The sequence below is a fragment of the Equus quagga genome, chromosome 14 (genome assembly GCF_021613505.1).
Source record: "Equus quagga isolate Etosha38 chromosome 14, UCLA_HA_Equagga_1.0, whole genome shotgun sequence".
Lineage (NCBI taxonomy): Eukaryota > Metazoa > Chordata > Mammalia > Perissodactyla > Equidae > Equus > Equus quagga.
This window is the reverse complement of record NC_060280.1, coordinates 16,119,466-16,140,511: the sequence shown is the minus strand read 5'-3', so window position 1 is coordinate 16,140,511 and position 21,046 is coordinate 16,119,466. Positions and strand designations below refer to the sequence as shown.

The 21,046-nt window shown below is 33.8% G+C and overlaps 1 protein-coding gene across 7 annotated transcripts in view; it reads right to left on the bottom strand.

Moving 5' to 3' along the window:
* Positions 1-21,046, bottom strand: part of BTBD10 (BTB domain containing 10) — a 70,720-nt gene that overhangs the window by 14,627 nt on the left and 35,047 nt on the right. For 3 of the 7 annotated variants that reach the window (XM_046684709.1, XM_046684710.1, XM_046684716.1), the window contains exons 3-4: positions 4,970-5,166; positions 2,753-3,038 (exon numbers count right to left, since the gene is read on the bottom strand). In XM_046684709.1, coding sequence (XP_046540665.1) covers positions 2,753-3,038; positions 4,970-5,166 — 483 coding nt within the window. Of the gene's footprint in view, positions 1-2,752; positions 3,039-4,969; positions 5,167-8,406; positions 8,500-21,046 lie in introns of all 7 variants that reach the window. The other 4 variants (XM_046684713.1, XM_046684714.1, XM_046684712.1 and 1 more) reach the window with 3 other exon arrangements.

Sequence of the window (21,046 nt, the reverse complement as noted above, 5' to 3'; positions counted from 1 at the left end):
GTTGATTCCATGTACAAAGGTGAAAAGGAATTATAATTTAAGCATTCAATTAGTTCAAGAATTTTTATCAGAAATTTATTCTGGCAAATGTAATAAATGAAAGAATATTAAAAATATTTCCTTTTTGATGAGAGGGAATAGTAGTATATATCCCCTATAAGTAAGTAAAATCAATTGATAAAATTCAGAAGCTAAAGAACTTTCCAACACCTTCTCCCAGGGTGGGGGGTGTGGTGGGCAGATCAATAAATCTTGGTAAAAGGTGATTTTCCTTTTTTTTTTAAAGATTGGCACCTGAGCTATCTGTTGCCAATCTTTTCTTCTTCTTCTTCTTCTCCCCAAAGCCCCCCATACATAGTTGTATATTCTAGCTGTAAGTCCTTCTGGTTGTGCTATGTGGGATGCCACCTCAGCATGGCCTGGTAGAGCAGTGCCATGTCCACGCCCAGGACCCGAACAAGAGAAACCCTGGGCTGCTGAAGCAGAGGGCGAAAACTTAACCACTCGGCCGTGGGGCCGGCCCCAAAGTTGATTTTTATGCTAACCTTACCAGAAAGAAAAAAAAACGAAAAGGGAAACCATGTTATCTGTGCCTTTTCCTTCAAACTGCTATCTTCATTGCAAAGTTTATGCTATAATGCAGCACATACAGTAACCTAAACTACAAAAAGATAAAATAGTATAGGCAGCTTAGGTTGTTTTACTTTTCACAATCTTAACTATAAATGCAAGAAATCTTGCTCAAAAGTCTTACACTTGCATCCAGAACTGAAAAACAAGCAATCAAATACTGGAGTAGAGAGGAATGAAGAAGTCAAGAGGAGAATGAAAAGTTTAAATAAATGAGGAAAAAGCTGTAAATATTTATTTTTACATAAGGAAAATACAAATAAATTTATGTTTTTTCAAGTCATGTTGTTGGCCCTTTAACAGTAACTACTTAGAAAAGAGGCAATTTGCAAAATATGTTCTCCAAAATGAAAAGTTTAATGTTACTGCCCCCAAGAAAATTTTTAAATTGTGATTAAAGGAAGTCAAACCTCTGAATTCAACGATACCACCATTCCTAAAGTAAATATAGCTGATCTAAGTATTCTGCTCAACAATTTCCCAATTTAAGTGGTTTCCCCTTTTGTTATAACACAGAAACTTATAAAGAACAAAGCTTTTTTATTTCAAAGTTTCCAAAAGAATGCCAACTGCTTTTTACAGATCCCATGAATATTAATTTTCATCCCCAAAGATATGCTTTAGTCAAGTGACATGAAAAGAAGCCTTCACTGATGTTAAAAAAAAAAAAAAAAAGTCTTTCAGGAATCAAATGTCATGCAATTTTCTGAAATACATGAACTTTTTACAAAAGGGGAAAGCTATACTTTTCAGATCAATATGGATACATACACACACAAATCTTTTGGGTTTTGTTTTGTTTTTCAAAAAAAAACATAACTGAAGCAAAATATCAAGCATCTACTTTTTTTTTTTTTTTAAGATTTTATTTTTTTCCTTTTTTCTCCCAAAGCCCCCGGTACATAGTTCTATATTCTTCGTTGTGGGTCCTTCTAGTTGTGGCACGTGGGACGCTGCCTCAGCGTCGTCTGATGAGTGGTGCCATATTTGCGCCCAGGATTCGAACCAACGAAACCCTGGGCCACCGGAGCAGAGCGCGCGAACTTAACTACTCGGCCACGGGGCCGACCCCTCAAGCATCTACTTTTTAACTGTGTTTATTTAAAGTCTAGGTAAAAATATAAAGTATTAACAGTGTCAAGTCATCCTCCTAACAGCTTCCATCAATAATCTTCCCCTATACTACTAAAAGTACATTAAAGCCTATAGTTTAAGTATTTTTTTTCCTCACAGATGTAAAGTCTAGTGCCAATGTTAAAATAAAATATTTATCTACTCAAAATGTACACAGTGTCATATGCTAGCATTTATTCTGTATTTAGGGACACTGACATATACATACAAAAGCATCCCAAATAGCTACTCATGTGCAACCTAGAAAAAAAGCCACAAGTTTTTTACCTCATGTAAACTTCTATTTCATTTATATGCCCCTTCATTTTATATTAAACAGAAAAGATACTAATTTTACAATTAAAAGGTATTTGATCCTAGTTTTGGAAACACTGAAAAGTCAAGTCCATGTTGTCTATTAACATTTTTAGATTGTGGTTCCCAAAACTACAAACTTTACATGAATCTATTACTCTAGACCAGCACAGCTTAGAAGATGACTATTATCCCGCCTTAATTCCACTAACTACTTGTTAATAACACTCTTTTTTTAAGTATTTATATCAAATTGACAACTCATGCTGACTTTTCAGCTAACTAAACTGTGAGTTTTTCCTCTAAACAATACTGATTCTTGCTGTATTTGTGGTGGAATCTGGGAGCCCCAAGGAAAGGAAACATATTATCACTGTTAGATTCACCTTGTTAGATACAATCCATGGTAACAACCTGTAGAGATCTTTTAATATTCAGTTTTCATTAACTAATATATTTGCTATTCCTACTGGTACAGCAAAGATCATTAGAAATAAAACCAAGTTCAAAATCTGGCTCCACCACTTTCTAGTTGTATTAACTTGAGCAAGTTATTTAACCTCCAAATCTCAGTTATTTCATCTGTAAAATGGAACACTACATTCCACAGAGAATTACTATAAAACTTAAATGAAAAAAATAATGTGAAAGTGCTTTATAATTAGTAATAACAAAGAACTGCAATAATACAAACCTGCCCAACATTGTATTTGGCTGTGCAGTAAAAATAGATGGATCTACAACAAATCTAGTGTTATCCACTATTAGCGTTACTCGTTCTGACGTTCTTACATTCCGAGCTCCTTCTTTTGCATTTTCATATACAAACACCATCTCCCCAGATGCTTTACAGCTACCATCTGAACTGGACTGACTGCTGTTTCTGCTGCTGTTCCCAGCACTGGTGCTGGAACCATTTGGAGATGCTTTTTGAGGACGAGGGCTGCTTGGACGAGAGCAACTGTGATCTTTTTCTCGTTCTAAAATAAAGATGTTAAATACAGTTATGCAAATTTCTTCTAAAAATTCAAGAACCATATATATCTTTTTAAAATTTTGATTTAGAAAAGTTGTTTTAAATCACAGTATTTCTGCTTTTTGACTTCAAATAACATTTTCACAGAATGCCATAAATATTAATTTATTTCCCAGGAATAAAACCTAAAACATCAAAATGTCTTCTAACATAATTAACCTTTGTAGACTTTTAAAAAGATGTATAGCTGACTAATGTTGACTCAGACTAAGATCAAAATTAAGGTAAATTTTCTGTTGCTATTCTACTTAAAAATATATAGAAACCCAAGGAACAGAATATTCTTACAAGTCAAATAAGTGAGCATTGAAAGTTAGTAAAAGATTAATAAGACTATCAATTTAAACTGTCCTAAATACTAAAAGTATTAAAACTATTCTGAGAACACAAAGTACAAACCTTGGAATCTCACTATGTTAACAAGAGCATTCCAAAACCTGCAATTTATCCCACAAAAATAAGGTCCAAAGGAAGAAAAAAATTTCACTCAGGACAGCAAGGAGTATTTATTTTTTCAAATGACTTTTAATGTCTACTAAATAAAGTGGCTTTAACAGCTGGTGATATACTGCTTTCTTTTCATTCTCACTTTTGTGGAATAAAGCACCACTACAAATTTTATAGGATCATAGAATTATTATCTATAATTTTAATAGGTAGGAAATATTGTTAAAATTCAGAAAATTATCTTTAGATGTTGCAATATTCTACAAAGGGGAAATTAAAACTAAGATTTTGTGATAAATTTCCTTTAGAAGCTAGAACACTAAACTTTAAAGGTGACCTAAAAATGTACCTCCGTCTCATCAGTTTCATCTGCTTTTGCCAAATTCCTCCATGACTCAGGCTACTGAGAACACTCTGTGCAGCTTTACTGACTATATAATTAGGTTTGCTCTATCTTCAGAGATACTTTGACACCTCCCTTTTATTTCCTGTTTCCACAATGCTGGTAGCATCCCAAAAGCAAAATCTGCTAAAGTAATAAAATAATGTATTATATCCTCCTATTCTCTTCCCAGATACTGAACTTTGCCTATAACAAACTGTCAACTCTTATTTAAACTTTTGTTGAGTTTTGGCTTATGAGTACTAGTCTGACTTTAAGGACCTACTTTGATATTGACAACTCCTATGCATAATTAGACCCTAATATAAATGATTTTGATTTATAACAGATAATCAGAAATTATCTCATATAGTAAGTCAAGATATTTAATTTGCCCCTTCCCCAAGGGAAAATGAAAACCAGCAAGCTCACACTGCTTATTTACCTCCGCTTCAGACTGGTGCTTTATAGTCACACAATGTATTACCTGGGGTAATAACGTTCATTTATAGTAATGAGTAGTAAGGAGGAAAAAGATCTGAGCTAGCTGCCAAGAAAGCAAAACACTTCATACCTTCCCTTTCATATTCTATCTTTATTAATAAATTTAAAATATTGCCAAAAATCAAAACAAATTACTCCATGAGGGTTATTTTAGCTTTCATTTCTTTTTTTAGGTTGATTAACCAAGGTTTCCTATCAATAATTTACTCCAAATTATTTTAAAATAAACACTGCTACATATATCAACTTAAAAGATTTTTAAAAATCTACATATCACAGTTTTAAATTTAAAAATCTACATATCACAGCTTTTCAAATTATTTCTCTTATAAGACTGTCCCAGACTCTTAAAAAAAAAGTGTCATTTAACAAGTTGTTTTTTCACAGCAAGAACCAAACTAAGCTACAACAGAAGCAAGTGAATGGAAATAAGAAGTTAATCTTCCCCTGATGTATTAGGCACAATTCATTGTCATTATTACTTTAAAAAGGTAAATACATGCTTTAAAAAACTGTTGGGAAGGTTAGTTGATTTTACATACCAACATGGTGCTGTCGTGTTGGAGAAGTAACATTTCTAATACAAGGAGTGAGCTGAGATTCTGTTCTTTCATGAGATGAATCTCTCGATCTGTCACTTGACCTTCGTCTATCTCTTGATCTCTCATGTCCCCCACTAGCACCATGTAGACTCATTTTGGTGTGGTTGACAACTCCTTTAGCAACACGTGAGGGAGTACTGATAAGTTAGAAAAGAAAATTAATCATAAAATAGAACATGAGAGATCACAAACAAATTTAAAGAAAAAAACAATTAACATAAAACTATCCGTATTTTGAAGTGCAGGAATCAAATGCCACTTTACAACTCTGAAACCTAATTTACCTCAAACTTATAGGTTTTATAAATTCTAGAACACTATGAATTTTAAGGTCACATAATCCAACTCAGTTTTCTAAGGTTGAGAAAACTAAAGCCCAGAAAAGTTAACTGACTTTTGAGTTAGTAGTAGAAGTAGTAGTAATAGGAAAAGAGACCACTCAGATGTCCTAAATATTACTCAAATGTCCTTTTGATTTCTTTGATTGTGAGGGAAAAAGAGAAGGAAAGAGCACCAGCTTCTGGAACTCTTAAAAAACTGAGGAATAGGGCAAGGTAATTGGTCTCCCTGCCAAATAAAGCCTACATGCTAACTTCAGTCAATTCATTTTGATTTTGATTGAACTCGTTTCAAAATTTTTGAAAAGTATTTCCCTAAAAAGCTTAACTGCACTTGTAAAGTCACAGATTTTAAAATTTTTATACATCTTATGCAGAATAAATTTGCCCATGAGAAGTGAATAACTGAGAATGATGATTAACTAAAATAAGCTAATTGACAGAATTCATTCACAAAATTATTTATTTAAGTGATATGTACCAAGGGTACAATGCTGTGCTACAGGCTAGTAGAGAAGCTCCCTCAAGGAGCTTTTGATTGAAGAGTAGCAGTACACAATAACAAATATGTAGAAATTTAAACAATTCAGGAGTTATCCCAAATTTCAAATATAAATGACCAAATATATCTCAAATATATAACTAATAAATGAGTGATAGGTCATAAATGCTTTAAGATCTCAGAGAAATAAGACATCACTATGAATTAGGGTTAGTCACAGGTGAACCAGGCACTGACAAATAAGATTTCAATAATCAATACATTGTAAGCAGGAAAACTGCTGGGAACAAAAATGAGAGAGCCAGACCTAAGGCATTTTGGAAATTTACTATCTTATACATACCATGGCTTATGATTTAAAAATATTAAAGTGTTTTTAGAAACAGAAGGAACTTCACGGCTTTAGAGTAATAATGACTTAGAATTAAACGGTCTTTTAATACTTAATTGCTCAACATGTTAAATGTTACTTAACATTTTAGAACCTTAGTTTCCTCATCTGTAAAATGTAGATTCTATTTACTTTCTAAGGTTAATATGAGGATTAAATGAAATGTAATTAGCTGACCAGCCGTACCTGGCACAATACAATCACCCATTAAATATTAGTTTATTTGGTTATGACAGATGAGGATATTAAAGTTTAAAATTACAAGACTTGCTCAAAGTCACACAGTAGTTAGTAGATATGCTAATAACAATGTAACCTAAGTCTTTTGATTCATTCCAGTGCCCCCTCCATAATATTACCGTGCTCTCCTTCACCAAAACAACACTTGTTAAAACTTAACTATTTTGATGATTCAGTTGTAAATCCTGCAGTGCTTCAGGGTCATCTTTTCTGCTGGCTTATTAGCTATAACACTAGTTTTGTTATTTCAGTCATTTCTTTTATTATAAAAATCAGTTATCACCTCACTACAACAAACTACAAAGACAAAAGACAGGGCTGACTTTGTATTTACCCTAAGCGTTACTGCTAGGGAAATAAAGGTAACCTATCAGCCTTTATCAGTCATTTGTCTCTCACACACCTAGAGAAAAAAAAAATTTCTACTCCCAACTTCTTCCGAGTGAAAAAGATCAGGAGTAGAACTACCTCCTTGGAACATAATCTTTTTCTTCAAATAGAACACATCAAAAGATCCTACGGCATTCACGTTAAAAACCTTAGAGTAGAAACAATGGAATTTCTGGCTCATGTACTAAAGTAGAAAAAGAAAAGAATCCCTACTAATAGAACAAGTATTATATGTTGAAAAAAATAACTCCTCAAATTATTCTAGCTGCTAAGTTTTAAATGTGCTAAGCACACTTTCTAAACATGAATCTAACTGATAATGGAGAAGACACAAACACAACTACCACTAAGGCAACTGCAGGATAAGTGTTCAGTGTTTATCCTGAACAAGCCAACTGATTAACTGAAAAAGCATTTCCAGCAGACATCTCTGTAGCTGAAAGATTAAATACTGCTAAGTATTCTGCTGAAATATTGGCTTCATTTCTAAACTGTTTAGATTTTAAAACAAATGCAAAAGGTGTCATCATATACGTCCATCCTCTCTTTTTATTCCTAAATGTAATGTACTCTGGATCAGACCTTCAAAATCAGATGTCACGGAAGACTAATTACGTCCTACTCTATTTAATTAAATAATTTTAGATCAGGAAAGCATTCTAAGGACAAAAATAATTAATATGTGCAAAAGAAAATGAGGACAAGCAAGTTCAGAGGAGACAACCGTGTTTCATGTTGCATTTAAAAGAGTTTGAGGGGCTGGCCCCGTGGCCGAGTGGTTAAGTTCGCGCGCTCCGCTGCAGGCGGCCCAGTGTTTCGTTAGTTCGAATCCTGGGCGCGGACATGGCACTGCTCATCAGACCACGCTGAGGCAGCGTCCCACATGCCACAACTAGAAGAACCCACAACGAAGAATGCACAACTATGTACCGGGGGGCTTTGGGGAGAAAAAGGAAAAAATAAAATCTTTAAAAAAAAAAAAAAAGAGTTTGAGATACATGAATTGAGGACAGATAAAGAGATGAAGAGTATATCAACCCCAAAATCTGGTTCTAGCCAAGACAGAGTGACAAAGACTAAATTTACTTTCCTGTCTAAAACAAGCCAAAAAAATGGACAAAATAAGTGAAACAATGGTTTGCAAGACACAGTATGTCAGGTAAAGAAAGTGATCCTTGATAGATGGAAAACAAATGAGACAATCCCAAGAACTGCCCCAATTACTACTTTGAGGGAGTTTCCAGAGTAAACACAGGGAGGTAAAACCCAGGCAAAAACCTGGTAGACTCTGAGTTAAGGATATGGAGCTGAGTGGTTGGGGACAATAGGTGGTTAGAGTTCTCAGGAAAGAGTATCAGAGAGAGGAGAGCAGCACAGAGAGAAAACCTCAGAGATCTTGCAGAGTCTTCCTAGAATATTGAGCTGAGTACCAATCAGCACACACGTGTGAGGAAACTACTGCAGCTGAGGAAAGAACCAACTCAAAGGATTAGAGGAAGCAGTGCCCAGGACTTACACAGGGGCAGGAATGAGGCCTGTTCCCTCCAGTCAGGCTGGAAAGCTTCATAATGCATAGGGCTCTGTGGAGACAATCTAAAGGGTCTTGGCTCTGAAATAGTAAATAATTAGATCTAAACTGAGCATTGCTCTAGTCACATCTAACAAATCTTAACAGCAAGACCTGAAAGAATCAAATTGTTTCCAAGTAACTAAAACTAAATGCTAAAACAAAGCTCAAGAATATTTATAGAAACACAAAAATATCCACCACCCAAACAAGGTAAAATTCATAATGTACAGCATTCAATAAAAAACCACCAGGCATACAAAGAAGCGGGAAAACATAACCTATAAGGAAGAAAACTCAATCAAAATCAACCCAGAAGTGGCACATACGTTAGAATTAGAAACAAAGCCATTAAAATAGTCATTATAACCATATTCCTCCAAAAAGTTATGAGGAGACATAGAAGATAAAAAAGATGCAAACCAAACTTCTTGAGATAAAAATGATGATGTCCGAGATGAAAAATACACTGAATGGAAGATTACGTATTACAAAAGATTCACGAACTTGTAGACACAGCAATAGGAAATATGCAAAATGAAATAAAGAGAAAATAGAAAAACAGACTACAAGTGAGCTGCAGGTCAACTTTCCTGTTGTTAGCGCCATCAAGTTAATTCCAACACCTAGTGACCCTGTGTACAGAACCATGCCTGGCCTTTTTGGGCCATCCTCTCACCTTCCAGCACTGTATCAGACAATGCTCCACTGCTATTCATAGGGTTTTCATGGCCAATCTTTTTGGAAGTGGGCGGCCAGGTCCTTCTTCCTAGTCTGTCTTAGTCTGGAAGCTCTGCTGAAACCTGTCCTCCATGGGTGATCCTGCTCATATTTGAAATACCAGTGGGATAGCTTTCGGCATCACAGCAACACGCCACCACCAAAGTATGACAACTGATGCGAGTGGTTCCCTGACCCAGAAACGAACACAGGCCAAGGTGGTGAGAGCACCAAATCTTAACCACTAGACCATCAAGGCTGGCTGGGTCAACTTTAAGTCCCCTAATATAGGTATAAATGGAGTCCATAAAGGAAGAGAGGTGGGGAAGAGAAAAAATATTCAAAGAAATAATGTCTTGAAATGTAACAAAAACAACAAACCCATAAATGCAACACACACAACAAATCACAAACACATTTTAAGAAAAAATAAAAAACAAAACCAAAAACCCTGTCACCCACGTTTGTTAGAGCCAAAAAACATCTTTCAAAAATAAAGGGGAAATGCATTTTCAGACACACAGAAAAAGATCTATGAATTCATCACAAGCAGAACTGCACTGTAAGAAAAGTTAAAGGAAGTCCTCCAGGCAGAAGAAAAATAATGCCAGATGAAAATATGAATCTAAACAAAGGAATGAAGAATACTGGAAATAGTAACTACATGGGAAAATATATGATATTTTCCTTATTGTTTAAATCTCTTTAAAAGATTAAACAATAATTATAACAATATAGTACGCTGTTTATAACATATACATATGACTACAATAGCACAAAGTTTGGGAGGAGAGAAATAAAAGTACACTATTGTAAGGCTCTCATTCTACACAACAAATGGTATAATATCACTTGAAGGTAGACTACGATAAATTAAAGATGTATGTTATAAGCTATAAAGCAACCACTAAAGCAAGGAAACAAAGAATTACAACTAATAAGCCAATAAAGGAGACAAAATGAAATCATAAAAAAGATACAATTAATCCAAAAGAGGGCAAAGAAAAAAGGGGAAGAATGGGGAAACAAGAACAAATGGGACAAAGAAAATAAACAGCAAGAGGACAGATTTAACCTTAGCCAAATCTATAATCACATTAAAGGTAAATGGTTTAAGTCATAAAAGGTAAAGATTATCAGATTGGATACACAAGCCAGACCCCACATATGCTGCCTATAAGAAACACACTTTAAATATAAAAGTACAAAGAGGTTCAATATAAAAGGATAAGGAAAGATAAACCATGTTAACACTAGTCGAAAGAAAGCAAGAGTGGCTATATTAATATCAGACAAAGTAGTCCTCAGAGCAAAGAATATTACCAAGGCATTTCATAAGCATAAAGGGGTAAATTCATTAAGAGTACTTAACAATCCCAAAAGTTCTTCTGCCTCATAACAGAGCTTCAAAATACATAAAGCAACAAGTGATAAAATTACAAAGAGAACTAGACAATTCCACAGTTATAATCAGAGATTTCAATACCCCTCTCATAATATTTAATAGAAAGAGCACATAGAAAATCAGTACAGATGAATAAAATTTGAGCAACACTATCAACTGGCTTGGCTTAATTGACACGTATAGAAAGTTTCACCCAACAAGGGCAGAAAACTTATGCTTTTCATGTGTACACAGAACATTTATCAAGACAGACCATATTCTGGGCAATAAAACAAGTCTCAATAAATTTAAAAGAATTCAATCATACAAAGTATGCTCTCTGATTACAATGGAATCAAATTAAAATTCAATAACAGAAAGATATCGGGAAAATGCCCAAACATTTGCAAATTAAACAAGACCTTTTTAAATAACCCATAACAAAGAAGAAATCAGAAGAGAAAACAGAAAATTCTGAAGTGGAAAAAACCCAACATATCAAAATTTGTGGAATGGCATGATATTATAGTAACAGTTAGGGACCAAATTATAGCATTAAATGCCTGCATTAGAAAAGAAGAAAGGTCTAAGAAAAATCATCTCAGTTTCCACCTTAAGAAACCAGACAAAGAGCAAATTAAACCCAAAGAAAGTAGAAGATCAGAGTGGAAATCAAAATAATAGAAAGTAGAACAAAAAATTGGGAAAATCAATGAAAAAAAAAGCTGGTTCTTTCAAAAGATCAGTGTCTAGCTACACAGACTGGGAAAAAATCAAGAAGATATAAATTACCAATATCAGAAATGAGAGTTGACATCACTACAAAGGTTACATATTAAAAGAATGAGAGAAGAATATTATAAACAACTTTATGCAAATAAATTCACCAACTTAGAAGAACTGGATCAAATTCCAAACTACCAAAATTTACTCAAGAAGCAGATAAGGTAAATAGCTCTATATCTATTAAAGAAATTGAATTTGTAGTTAAGAACTTCCCTCAAAGAAAACTACAGGTCCAGATGGCTTCACTCATGAATTCCACTATGCATTTAAGATAGAAATAATACAATCCTACATAAACTCTTCTAGAAAATTGAAGAAAAGATATTATTTCCTAACATTTTATGAGGCTAGCATTACTCAGATACCAAAACCTGACAAAGACATTATAAGAAAACTATAAACGTACATCCCTCAGAACACAGATGCAAATATTTTAAATAATATTTTAATAATTCAAATACACCAATATATAAAAACGTTAATACATCATGACTTAATGGGATTTACCCTAAAAATGCAAGAATAGCTGAATATTCAAAAGTCAATATAATTCACCATATTAACAAATTAATAAAGAAAAAATTTATATCTCAATATAAGTAGGAAATACATTTGACAAAATCCAAAATCTATTACCAATTAAAAAAGAAAAGGAAAAAAACCTCAGCAAAGTGGGAACACAATGGAATTTCATCAGCTGGATAAAAGATATCTATGGATATCTTAGATATCTACAGCCAACATGGTACTTAGTGGTCAAAGACCAAATGTTCTGCTCCTAAGATCAGGAACAAGACAAGGATGTCTACTCTCACCACTTCTATTCACCAATGTACTGAAGAATCTAGCCAGAGCAATAAGGCAAGAAAACAATATAGAAGGCATCCAGATTGGAAAAGAAGTAAAACTGTCCTATCTGCAGACAACATGATCGTCTATTGTAGACTCCAGTACAAAAAGTTACTAGAACTAACGAGTGAGTTTAGCAGTCACAGAAGACAAGATCAATATTTAAAAATCAACTGTTATTTCTATATACCAGCAACAATGAGAAACTGAAATTTTAAAAATACGACCATTAACAATGACATCAACAAACTGAAATATTCAAGGATAAATCCAACAAGAGATGTGAAAGACCTGCAGGCTAAAAACTACAAAATATTGCTGAGAGAAATTAAAGAAGAGCTAAATAAGTGGAGAAATATACCATGCTCCCAAGTCAGAAGACTCAGTACTGTTAACATGTCAATTCTCCCCAAGTTGATCCATAGATACAACATAATTCCAATCGAAAACCAAGCAAGCTTCCTTGTCAAAAGTGACAAACTTATTCTAAAATGGAAATACAAAAGATCTAAAATAGCCTAAGTAACTTTTTAAAAAGAACAGAGTTGAAATACTAACACAACCTGATTTCAAGGCTTATTATAAAGCTATAGGAATGAACACGGTGTGCTATTGGCATAATGACAGACAAGTAGATCAATGGATCAAAGAAGGACCTACATACACATGTATGGACAACTCATTTTCAATAAGAGTCCAAAGTCAATCCAAGAGTCTTTTCATCAAATGGCACCGAAAAGAATGGGTATACAACGAATATTCCACTTCCAGCACCTCTGGGAAAAGAAAAAGAACTCTGACCTAAAGCTTGCATCATACACAAAAGTGAACTCAAAATAGATCCCAAACCTAAATCTCTAACCTAAAACTATAAAGCTTCTAGGGGGAAAAAAGCACAACTCACTTAAAAATAAATTGATATCTTGGATTATATCAAAATTAAAAACTTTTGCTCTTCAAAAGACACTGTTAAAAGAATGAAATGATATATCTGATAAAGGACTTGTATCCAGAATATACATAAAAGACCAACCATATCAAGTGTTGGTGAATATGTGTATGAAATGGAACTCTCATTAATACTCCTGGTGGTGATGTAAGATAAGAGCATGACTTTGGAAACTGTTTTGGAAAACAGTTTGACAGTTTCTTAACAAGTTAAATACACACTAGCCATGTGATCCAGCCATGCCATCTTACGTATTTACTCAAAAGAAATGAAAGCCTATGTCCATAAAAAGATACAAACATTGTTAGTAGCTTTATTGGTAATAGCCCAAAACTGGAAACAACCTAAATGTCTATGAACAGATGACTGGATAAATAACCTGTGGTATATCCACACAATGGAATATTACTCAACAATAAAAAGGAATGAACTATTGATACAAGTTAAAATACAGATCAAGCTCAAAATAGTTATGCTGAGTCAAAGAAGCCAGATGTCCTCCCTTCCCAAAAAAGAGTACATTTACATCAAATTCCAGGAAATACAAACTAATGTACAGTGTCAGAAAACAGATTGGTGGTTGTCTGGGCATGGAATATGGGGGCTGGAAAGGGAGAATGAAAAGGGCTACAAAGGACTCGAAGGAAACTTTTGAGTGTGGTATACGTTCATTATCTTGGTTGTGGTGAGGTTTCATGAGTGCACACACATATCAGAACTTATCAAAGTGTACACCAGAACTGGCCTCCTGGCCAGAACACAGCCTATTTAAGGCCGCCCTCCCAGGAAGTTGCCACTTAGCTATTTCAATTACACTTAAGTAATAAAAGTCATGCGTTTCTTTTCCTAATAGTTAATCTTTTCTTCTTATGCTTTTCTCACCTGAGTTCACTGAATTCTCTTTCACCAACCTAAGCATTTCTACAATCAGATTAAAAACAACTACCATCTCCAACCGATCACCACTTGAAAACCTCACAGATCACCATTTATTACGTAATGAAGTAATACCAGAATCCATAATCATGAATCCTCTAAGATCACAATTTTCTTCAACTAAGGAATATCACTTCCAGCACCTCTGGTTATGTAAGTAAATCGACCTTCAACGCAAGCTCTACTGCCAAAAGAAGATATTTCCACTTGTAAATTTTGCAACTTTATAAGCTAATAATGCTTCTGATTTCTTTATCTTATACTAACTTTTCACTTAACTTCAAAATCATGCTTTGAAGCATAAAGTAAATCAATAGGCAATAGTCTTTCCAAAAAGTTTTACATCTTACTAAAATGGTCACTCTCAGATGCAAATATCTATTTACATCAAACTTTAGAATATTAATTTTATATGAACTTCTACATATGACTTTGCCGTCTCATTTGTTTAAAAATTCTAATTACAGCAGCAGCTTCCAGTGGCAGGCAGGTTCCTAAGGACCGAAGAGAAATCTAAGAGTCTCTATCACTTTGTGCAATGAAACTATAGAACTCCTATGGGAGAAAAAAGAATACTAAAATAATATGTATAGAATTTCAAAAATCCAACAGTATTGCAAAGTTTATAACACAAACCATCCCACTCTCTGAATGGATAAATAAACTGTGGTACATCCATACAATGAAATACTACTCAGAAATAAAAAAAGTACTACCGATACATGTAACAATGTGAACAGATCTCAAGGACAGTATGCTGAATGAAAAAATCCAAACCCAAAAGTTAACATACTATCAGATTCCATTTCTATAATATTCTCAAAATGACAAAATTATAGTGATGAAGAACAAATCAGGGGCTGCAGAGATTAGGGATGATGACAGGGTGTGACTCTAAAGGGGTAGCTTGAGGGAGTTTCTTTGTGATGATGAAACAGTTCTATATCCTGATTGTGGTGGTAGTTAATGAATCCATAGATGTGATAAAATATCACAAAATATATACCAGAAAAAAAAAAGTCCATATAGAAACTGATGTCTACAGTTTAGTTACAGTATTGTACCAACGTCAATTTCCTAGTTTGATAATGTACTACATTTACGTGCGATGGCATCATTGAAGGAAGCTGAGTGAAGAGTATCCAGGAACTCACTGTACAATATTTGCAATTTCTTGTAAATCTAAATTATTTCACAATAAAAAGTTTAATAAACACAACAAAAAAAGGCAATAGACAATGTAGAGACAGGAAAAAAACCAAAGCTATAATCAATAAACTCGATGATATAAAAAAAGATATTGTGTCCATAAAACAAAGACAGAGATGCTATTTTTTAAAAAAATTTAAAGAATGAGAAAGACTTCTTAGAAATTCAAAACACAATAGCAGAACTTTTAAAGGTTACTTGAAAGGTTGAAAGAAAAAGTTGGGAATAAAAGAAAGACAAACAAATAGAAAATAAGATGAGAAAATTAGAGAACTAATGAAGGAGGTCAACATTCAACTAATATATGTTTCAGAGAGAACAGAGGGGAGTAAATTACCAAAGAAATAATAAATGAAAAATTTCCAGACATAACTGCTATTATTAGCACTGATGATATCTCACAAAATTTTATGTGTGTGTGCAGAGCTATAGATACGAAGCTTTATAGTTACAAGGTGTTTTAAACATTGAAGCAAGCTTTAAAAAACATTTTTTCTTAAAGAGGAAGTGAGCATGTTTGTAAATTTCAGATTAGATGTTCCTATCCGTTTGAGTTAGTCTGTCCTTATTAAAAAAGCAATATTTTAAATTCTATTTTTATTTTTGGGAAAAATAAGCTGTTTTTATTACTATAACAAATATATCTTACATTCTAGCTTTTTTAACTAAACCTTTTAAATGGTTTTATATTATTTTTGAAGAATTAATTTGCATATGCTTTTTATAAGCATTTTTAATGTGTTGAGTTGGCAAACTATTGCTCATAGGACAAATTCCACCTATTATCTGATTTTTTAAATAAAGTTTTATGAGAACACAACCATGCTCATTCATTTAAATATTATTTATGGCTGCTTTCACTCTATAACGGCAAAATTGAGTGGTTGTGTATAGCCTACACAGCCAAAAATATTTACTATCCAGCCCTTCACAGAAAATGTTTGACAATCCCTGTGATAAGTGTCACTAACTGTGATGACATAAGAAATGCCATCAAACTTCTAAATCTATTTTCAACATATTTAATGCAAAGTTCTCTCTCATCTTTTTCCCTTTTTTTGTCAATTAGCCTTTTCTGTAAGTTTTCTGTTCTTCTGCTTAATATATATATACGGTAAGTCTCCCAAGGAACAAAGCCTAATTACTGAAAAGGGCAGTTCTCAACTGAGGAATGAGCTATGTTCTTAAAGGTCATCTGTTAAGTCTGTTTTTGATGCATTTTTTCCATAGAAATATTTTAAATGATACTTTAATCCCAGATTACCTCACAAAAGACAACTGTAGCAAGAAATAGAGCCCAAGAATAGTTTTAATACTAGTCCTAAATCCTGACATCTTTCTCTTTTTTCTAAAATCCATTGTCAGATAGGTCAGCAACTCTAGTGAGGCAGAAGCCGTAGGGACTTTGATATACTGTTGTACGATTGCTCTAAGATCATCTTTCCTTTGAAGTCAAATGAAGACCTAGATATTAAAATTTGGACAGAAAAGAACCCTTTATGGCCAAACTGTAACATTTTACTACCAAGGTAAAAGTTTTCCCAACTGATAAAAATTAATTTTATGTAAATAGTGAAGGAGCTGGAGGTTTCTTTTGCTTTTAAAATGTCTATTATCTTGTTTCTGGCTTTTGAACTTTTTTAATGAAGGAAGATGTTGCTAGGCAAGCATCTCTCCAAATTGAGGAGTCTCTGAATTGAAGCTATAATAATACTAATATTTTACCGCTAATTTTTTTAGTTCCAACAAATTTTTTAGTTCTAAAAAATAATTCATCAATAGGTGTCAGGTGCTTGCAACATATAATGACAACTAAAACCTATAACAGCTAAAAGTATTCTTACCCTCTCCCTCAGCAATGTTCTTAGTTTTATCACACATTCACTCTACCAAATATTCTCTGAATACCTATCATATGCTACTTACTATTCTAGTCCTGGTGGATATAACTGAGACAGTCTCTGCCCTCAAAATCAATACATTCTAGTGGAGAAAAACATAGAGCACACACAAATAAATACATTAAATATCATATGGCAGTAAGTGCTACGAGAAAAAATAAAGCAGGGTAGAGAGGACAGAGACTTATCATTTTGAGGTAGGAGGTTCTCGTTTAGACAGAGCGGTCAAGGTAGGACTCTCTGAGGAGATATCTGAACAAGATCTAAGGAAGTGAGAAATAGAACTATGAGAACAAATAAGGGAAAAGTGGTACAAGACCGTGTGGCAAGAGTAACTGTTGGTTTTTTCGAGGCATTCAAGAAGGCTAGGATAGCTGGTGCACAAAACGCAAGAAGGACAGTTAAAAGACGAACTCAGAGACACAAGACTAGAATCAGATCATGAAAGACCTTGAAGGAATGTTTAAAGGGTTTTTGCTTTTGAGCTGAGTGAAATGGGTACCAGTGAAGTGTGAATTACATGATCTAACTTATGTTAGATCAAGTGGACAATGGAAAAAGAGGTCAAAGGTAGAATCAAATGACCATTTCGGAGGCTACCATAAACAATCCAGGTGAGAGCTAAAAGTGACCTGGACCAGAGTTGTAGTAGTGTCTGGGATAAACAGCGGACTAGACTCTTGAAGAATAAGACTTTGGAATTTGATAGATTAAACAGAGGAGGCGAGAAAGAGGAGTCAAGATGACTCCATGATTTTGGCCGGAGCAACTAACAGAATGGAAGTTCCATTTACTAAATGAGAATGACAGTGGAAGGATTAGGTTTGGAAAGTGTAGGTGTATCTTAGACATGTTAAGAGTGAGATGTTTATTAGACATCCAAGTGGAGATATCAAATAGGGAGTTAGATACATAAGTCTAAAGTTCAGGGGGAAGGTCCAGGTTAAAGATAAAAATTTGGGAGTTGGAAATCACTATATACTTGATATTCTCAAGCACTCCTACCATAGAAAATAGTAAAGTACTTCTAAAAAATAGCTAACCACTATTAATAACTGTGCAGATCTAAATTAGTGGTCAGACAGATACATTTTATATCTATTCATTCATTCAACAATATTTATTAAATGACTACTTTGTGCCAGTTACCATTCTGGGTGCTGTTCATGATTGAGAATAATATTATAATGCATACACAATCAAGTACTTTTAACTGTGCTTTAAAAAATTATAATTATTTTTTACAAACTTTTGTAGCATCTTTTCTACTTATTAGTAAAGGGGAAGTGAAATAAAATCAATGGAAAAAAGATATAAAGTACAAATACAAGATTTAGTTTTAGACATATTTATCAAACGACTGTGAATATTTTCACAAATTAGTTTCACAAAACAGGTTTCTAGAGAGAAACTATAGCAATCCCACAATCATTCATACTTCCAAATGGCCTTTTGAAAACATAAACTGACTTGTTCCACTAAATTCCCTCCTCTATGCTTCATAGTAAAATCTTAAGCATTAAAAGAATTACAAATCTAAACTATACTGCAGTTAGATTGATAAAATAAAAGAATAAGAGAATATGCATCAGAGGCCCTTTGACAGTGGTCATTCAATATGCTTAACTATCCTAGGAAATAACCATAGAAACATATAACCTAAGTTTAAGGAAAACTTTTTAGGAAATCTAGTCCAAACACCCATCTAATTCCTGAATTTCATCTACAAAGTCTTCAAGAACTGGCTGACCTATTGCTGTTAAGGAGAGGAAAGGGTAACTTTTTTCTTTTTATAATAGTTCTCTTCTATCTTTGGAAAGCTCTGACTCTCAGGCAGTTTTTCCTTAACACTAAAGCTTAATTAAACATTTTTATCTGACCCTAGTTCAGGGTTTTGGATCAGTTAATTATCTGTTGTGGGGAGCTGTCCTGTGCATCGTAGGATGTTTAGCAGCATCTCTGGCCTCCACCCACCAGATGATAGGAGTACTCCTTTCCGCGAGTTGTAACAACCAAAAATGTCTTCAGACATTGCCAATGTCCAATAAGGAGCAAAATCAACCCTCTAGTTGAGAACCACTGCCCTAGTTCTATCTGCTAGGACCAAATAACAGCACCACAACTAATATTTGAGCAGTTAGTACATGTCAGGCACAATACTGAACACTTTACATATATTTTCATTTAATCCTCAAAACCATTTTACAGTTGAGAAAATGAAGGCTGAGAAGCTAAGCAACTTACCTAAAATCCTAAAATTAAGTGGCAGGTCTGAGATGTGACCTAAGGAGTTCCATTTCAGAGCTCGTGCTTTTAATCTCAAACAAGTTTGACTCAAACCACGTCTAATTTCTTTTACAAAGGATAACTCTTCACATATTTGAAACTGGCTCTTATTGTAAGATTCCTTAGTATCTACCAGAGCTGCCCCCTCAAAACCTCTAAATTCTCAGTTCTTTAAGGTGACAAAGCTTCCAACTTCTTCACATCCTTCCTTCTAAATATACACAGAACTAAAGACAATACTTTAGTGTGCAGCAGAGTTGCTCTAGCTTTCTTTCCTATTAATTACAATGATTTTTTAGCAGGGAGGGCAGGGGAGAAGATGGGATGATGGCAGCCATATTGCACTTTTGTTTTATATCAAGTTTACTGCCAACCACCACCCTCAGGTCTTTTCCATATGTGATGTTGTAAAGCCATGTTAACTTAACGTATGTTAGTGCTTTTCCAGTCTTATGTATACTCCTAACAAGTTCATTTAAATTTAGTCCAACAATCCAGACTCAGAGACCATTTTGGATCATTAAGTATAGTATTTACTATACTTCTTCCTTCATCGTCACCTATAAATTTGATAATGTGCCTTCTCCAGATGAGCATAAGACAAAGAAAAGAACAAGGCCATCTTCTAAGATCATTAATCTTTGGATAGGGTCAGTCAAAATCAAAATTGTGTTGATTAATTAACACAATCAACTATGGTGAACTAATTTTTCCTTCACCTTACACCCAAGGATATAAAAAAAGACTTTACCAAAAACTGTAAGCCCAAATACATTATACTGCTACTAGTCTACCAATTGCATCAAAGAAAAATCAAAGTTCCTCTGACAATCTATTTTTAGCAAACCGATTCTGGATCATTTTTAAACTGTTTTTCTTCAAGTTACTCTTAAACTATCCTTTTCATTTTTTTGTTCTAAAATCTACCTTTTTTTCAAAAGCAGGCCTGGAATCCTCCATCTTTTAGGACTTTTTGTATTCTCCTAAAACCTTAAGACCACAAATAACACCAATAATTTTAAGATTTTATAGGTAGTTCTTTTTATAACTATAAGATGTTTCAACTGGCCCAGGAGACAACTCATTTAACCAGACGCATTTTTTATCTCTATACTCATGTTGGTTTTTATGGCCTTCCTAGCAATGTTTGCTTTGTGACTACTATCATTGCTGGTGGTGGGGGTGGCTCTTCCTCTTCAACAAAGAAGCTCCTAAATAAGAGGTGAGGGATTTTTTCTTCTCTCATTGCCATGAATTACACTTTCCTTGATTACCTTTTTAAATGTAATATAAGAAACCCTTTTGGTTGGTCTTAGCCTTTTTTCTAAAGTCTCAGCTTATCTGAGCTCTTGTTTTCCTCATTTTTTAAAAGATGTATTTTCTATACTTTATTATGGCAATCTTAGCCATTTGCTTTGTTTTAAAAGTAGTGTGCATATCTTTAAAGAATTCATTGTATAGTCACACTAAGGATCTTTTTCAGTCCAAAAAATATCAGAATTACATTTTTACTTAACTCCCTAAAACATTCTTCCTTTTAGAATAAATTTATACTGTGGAATCACGCTC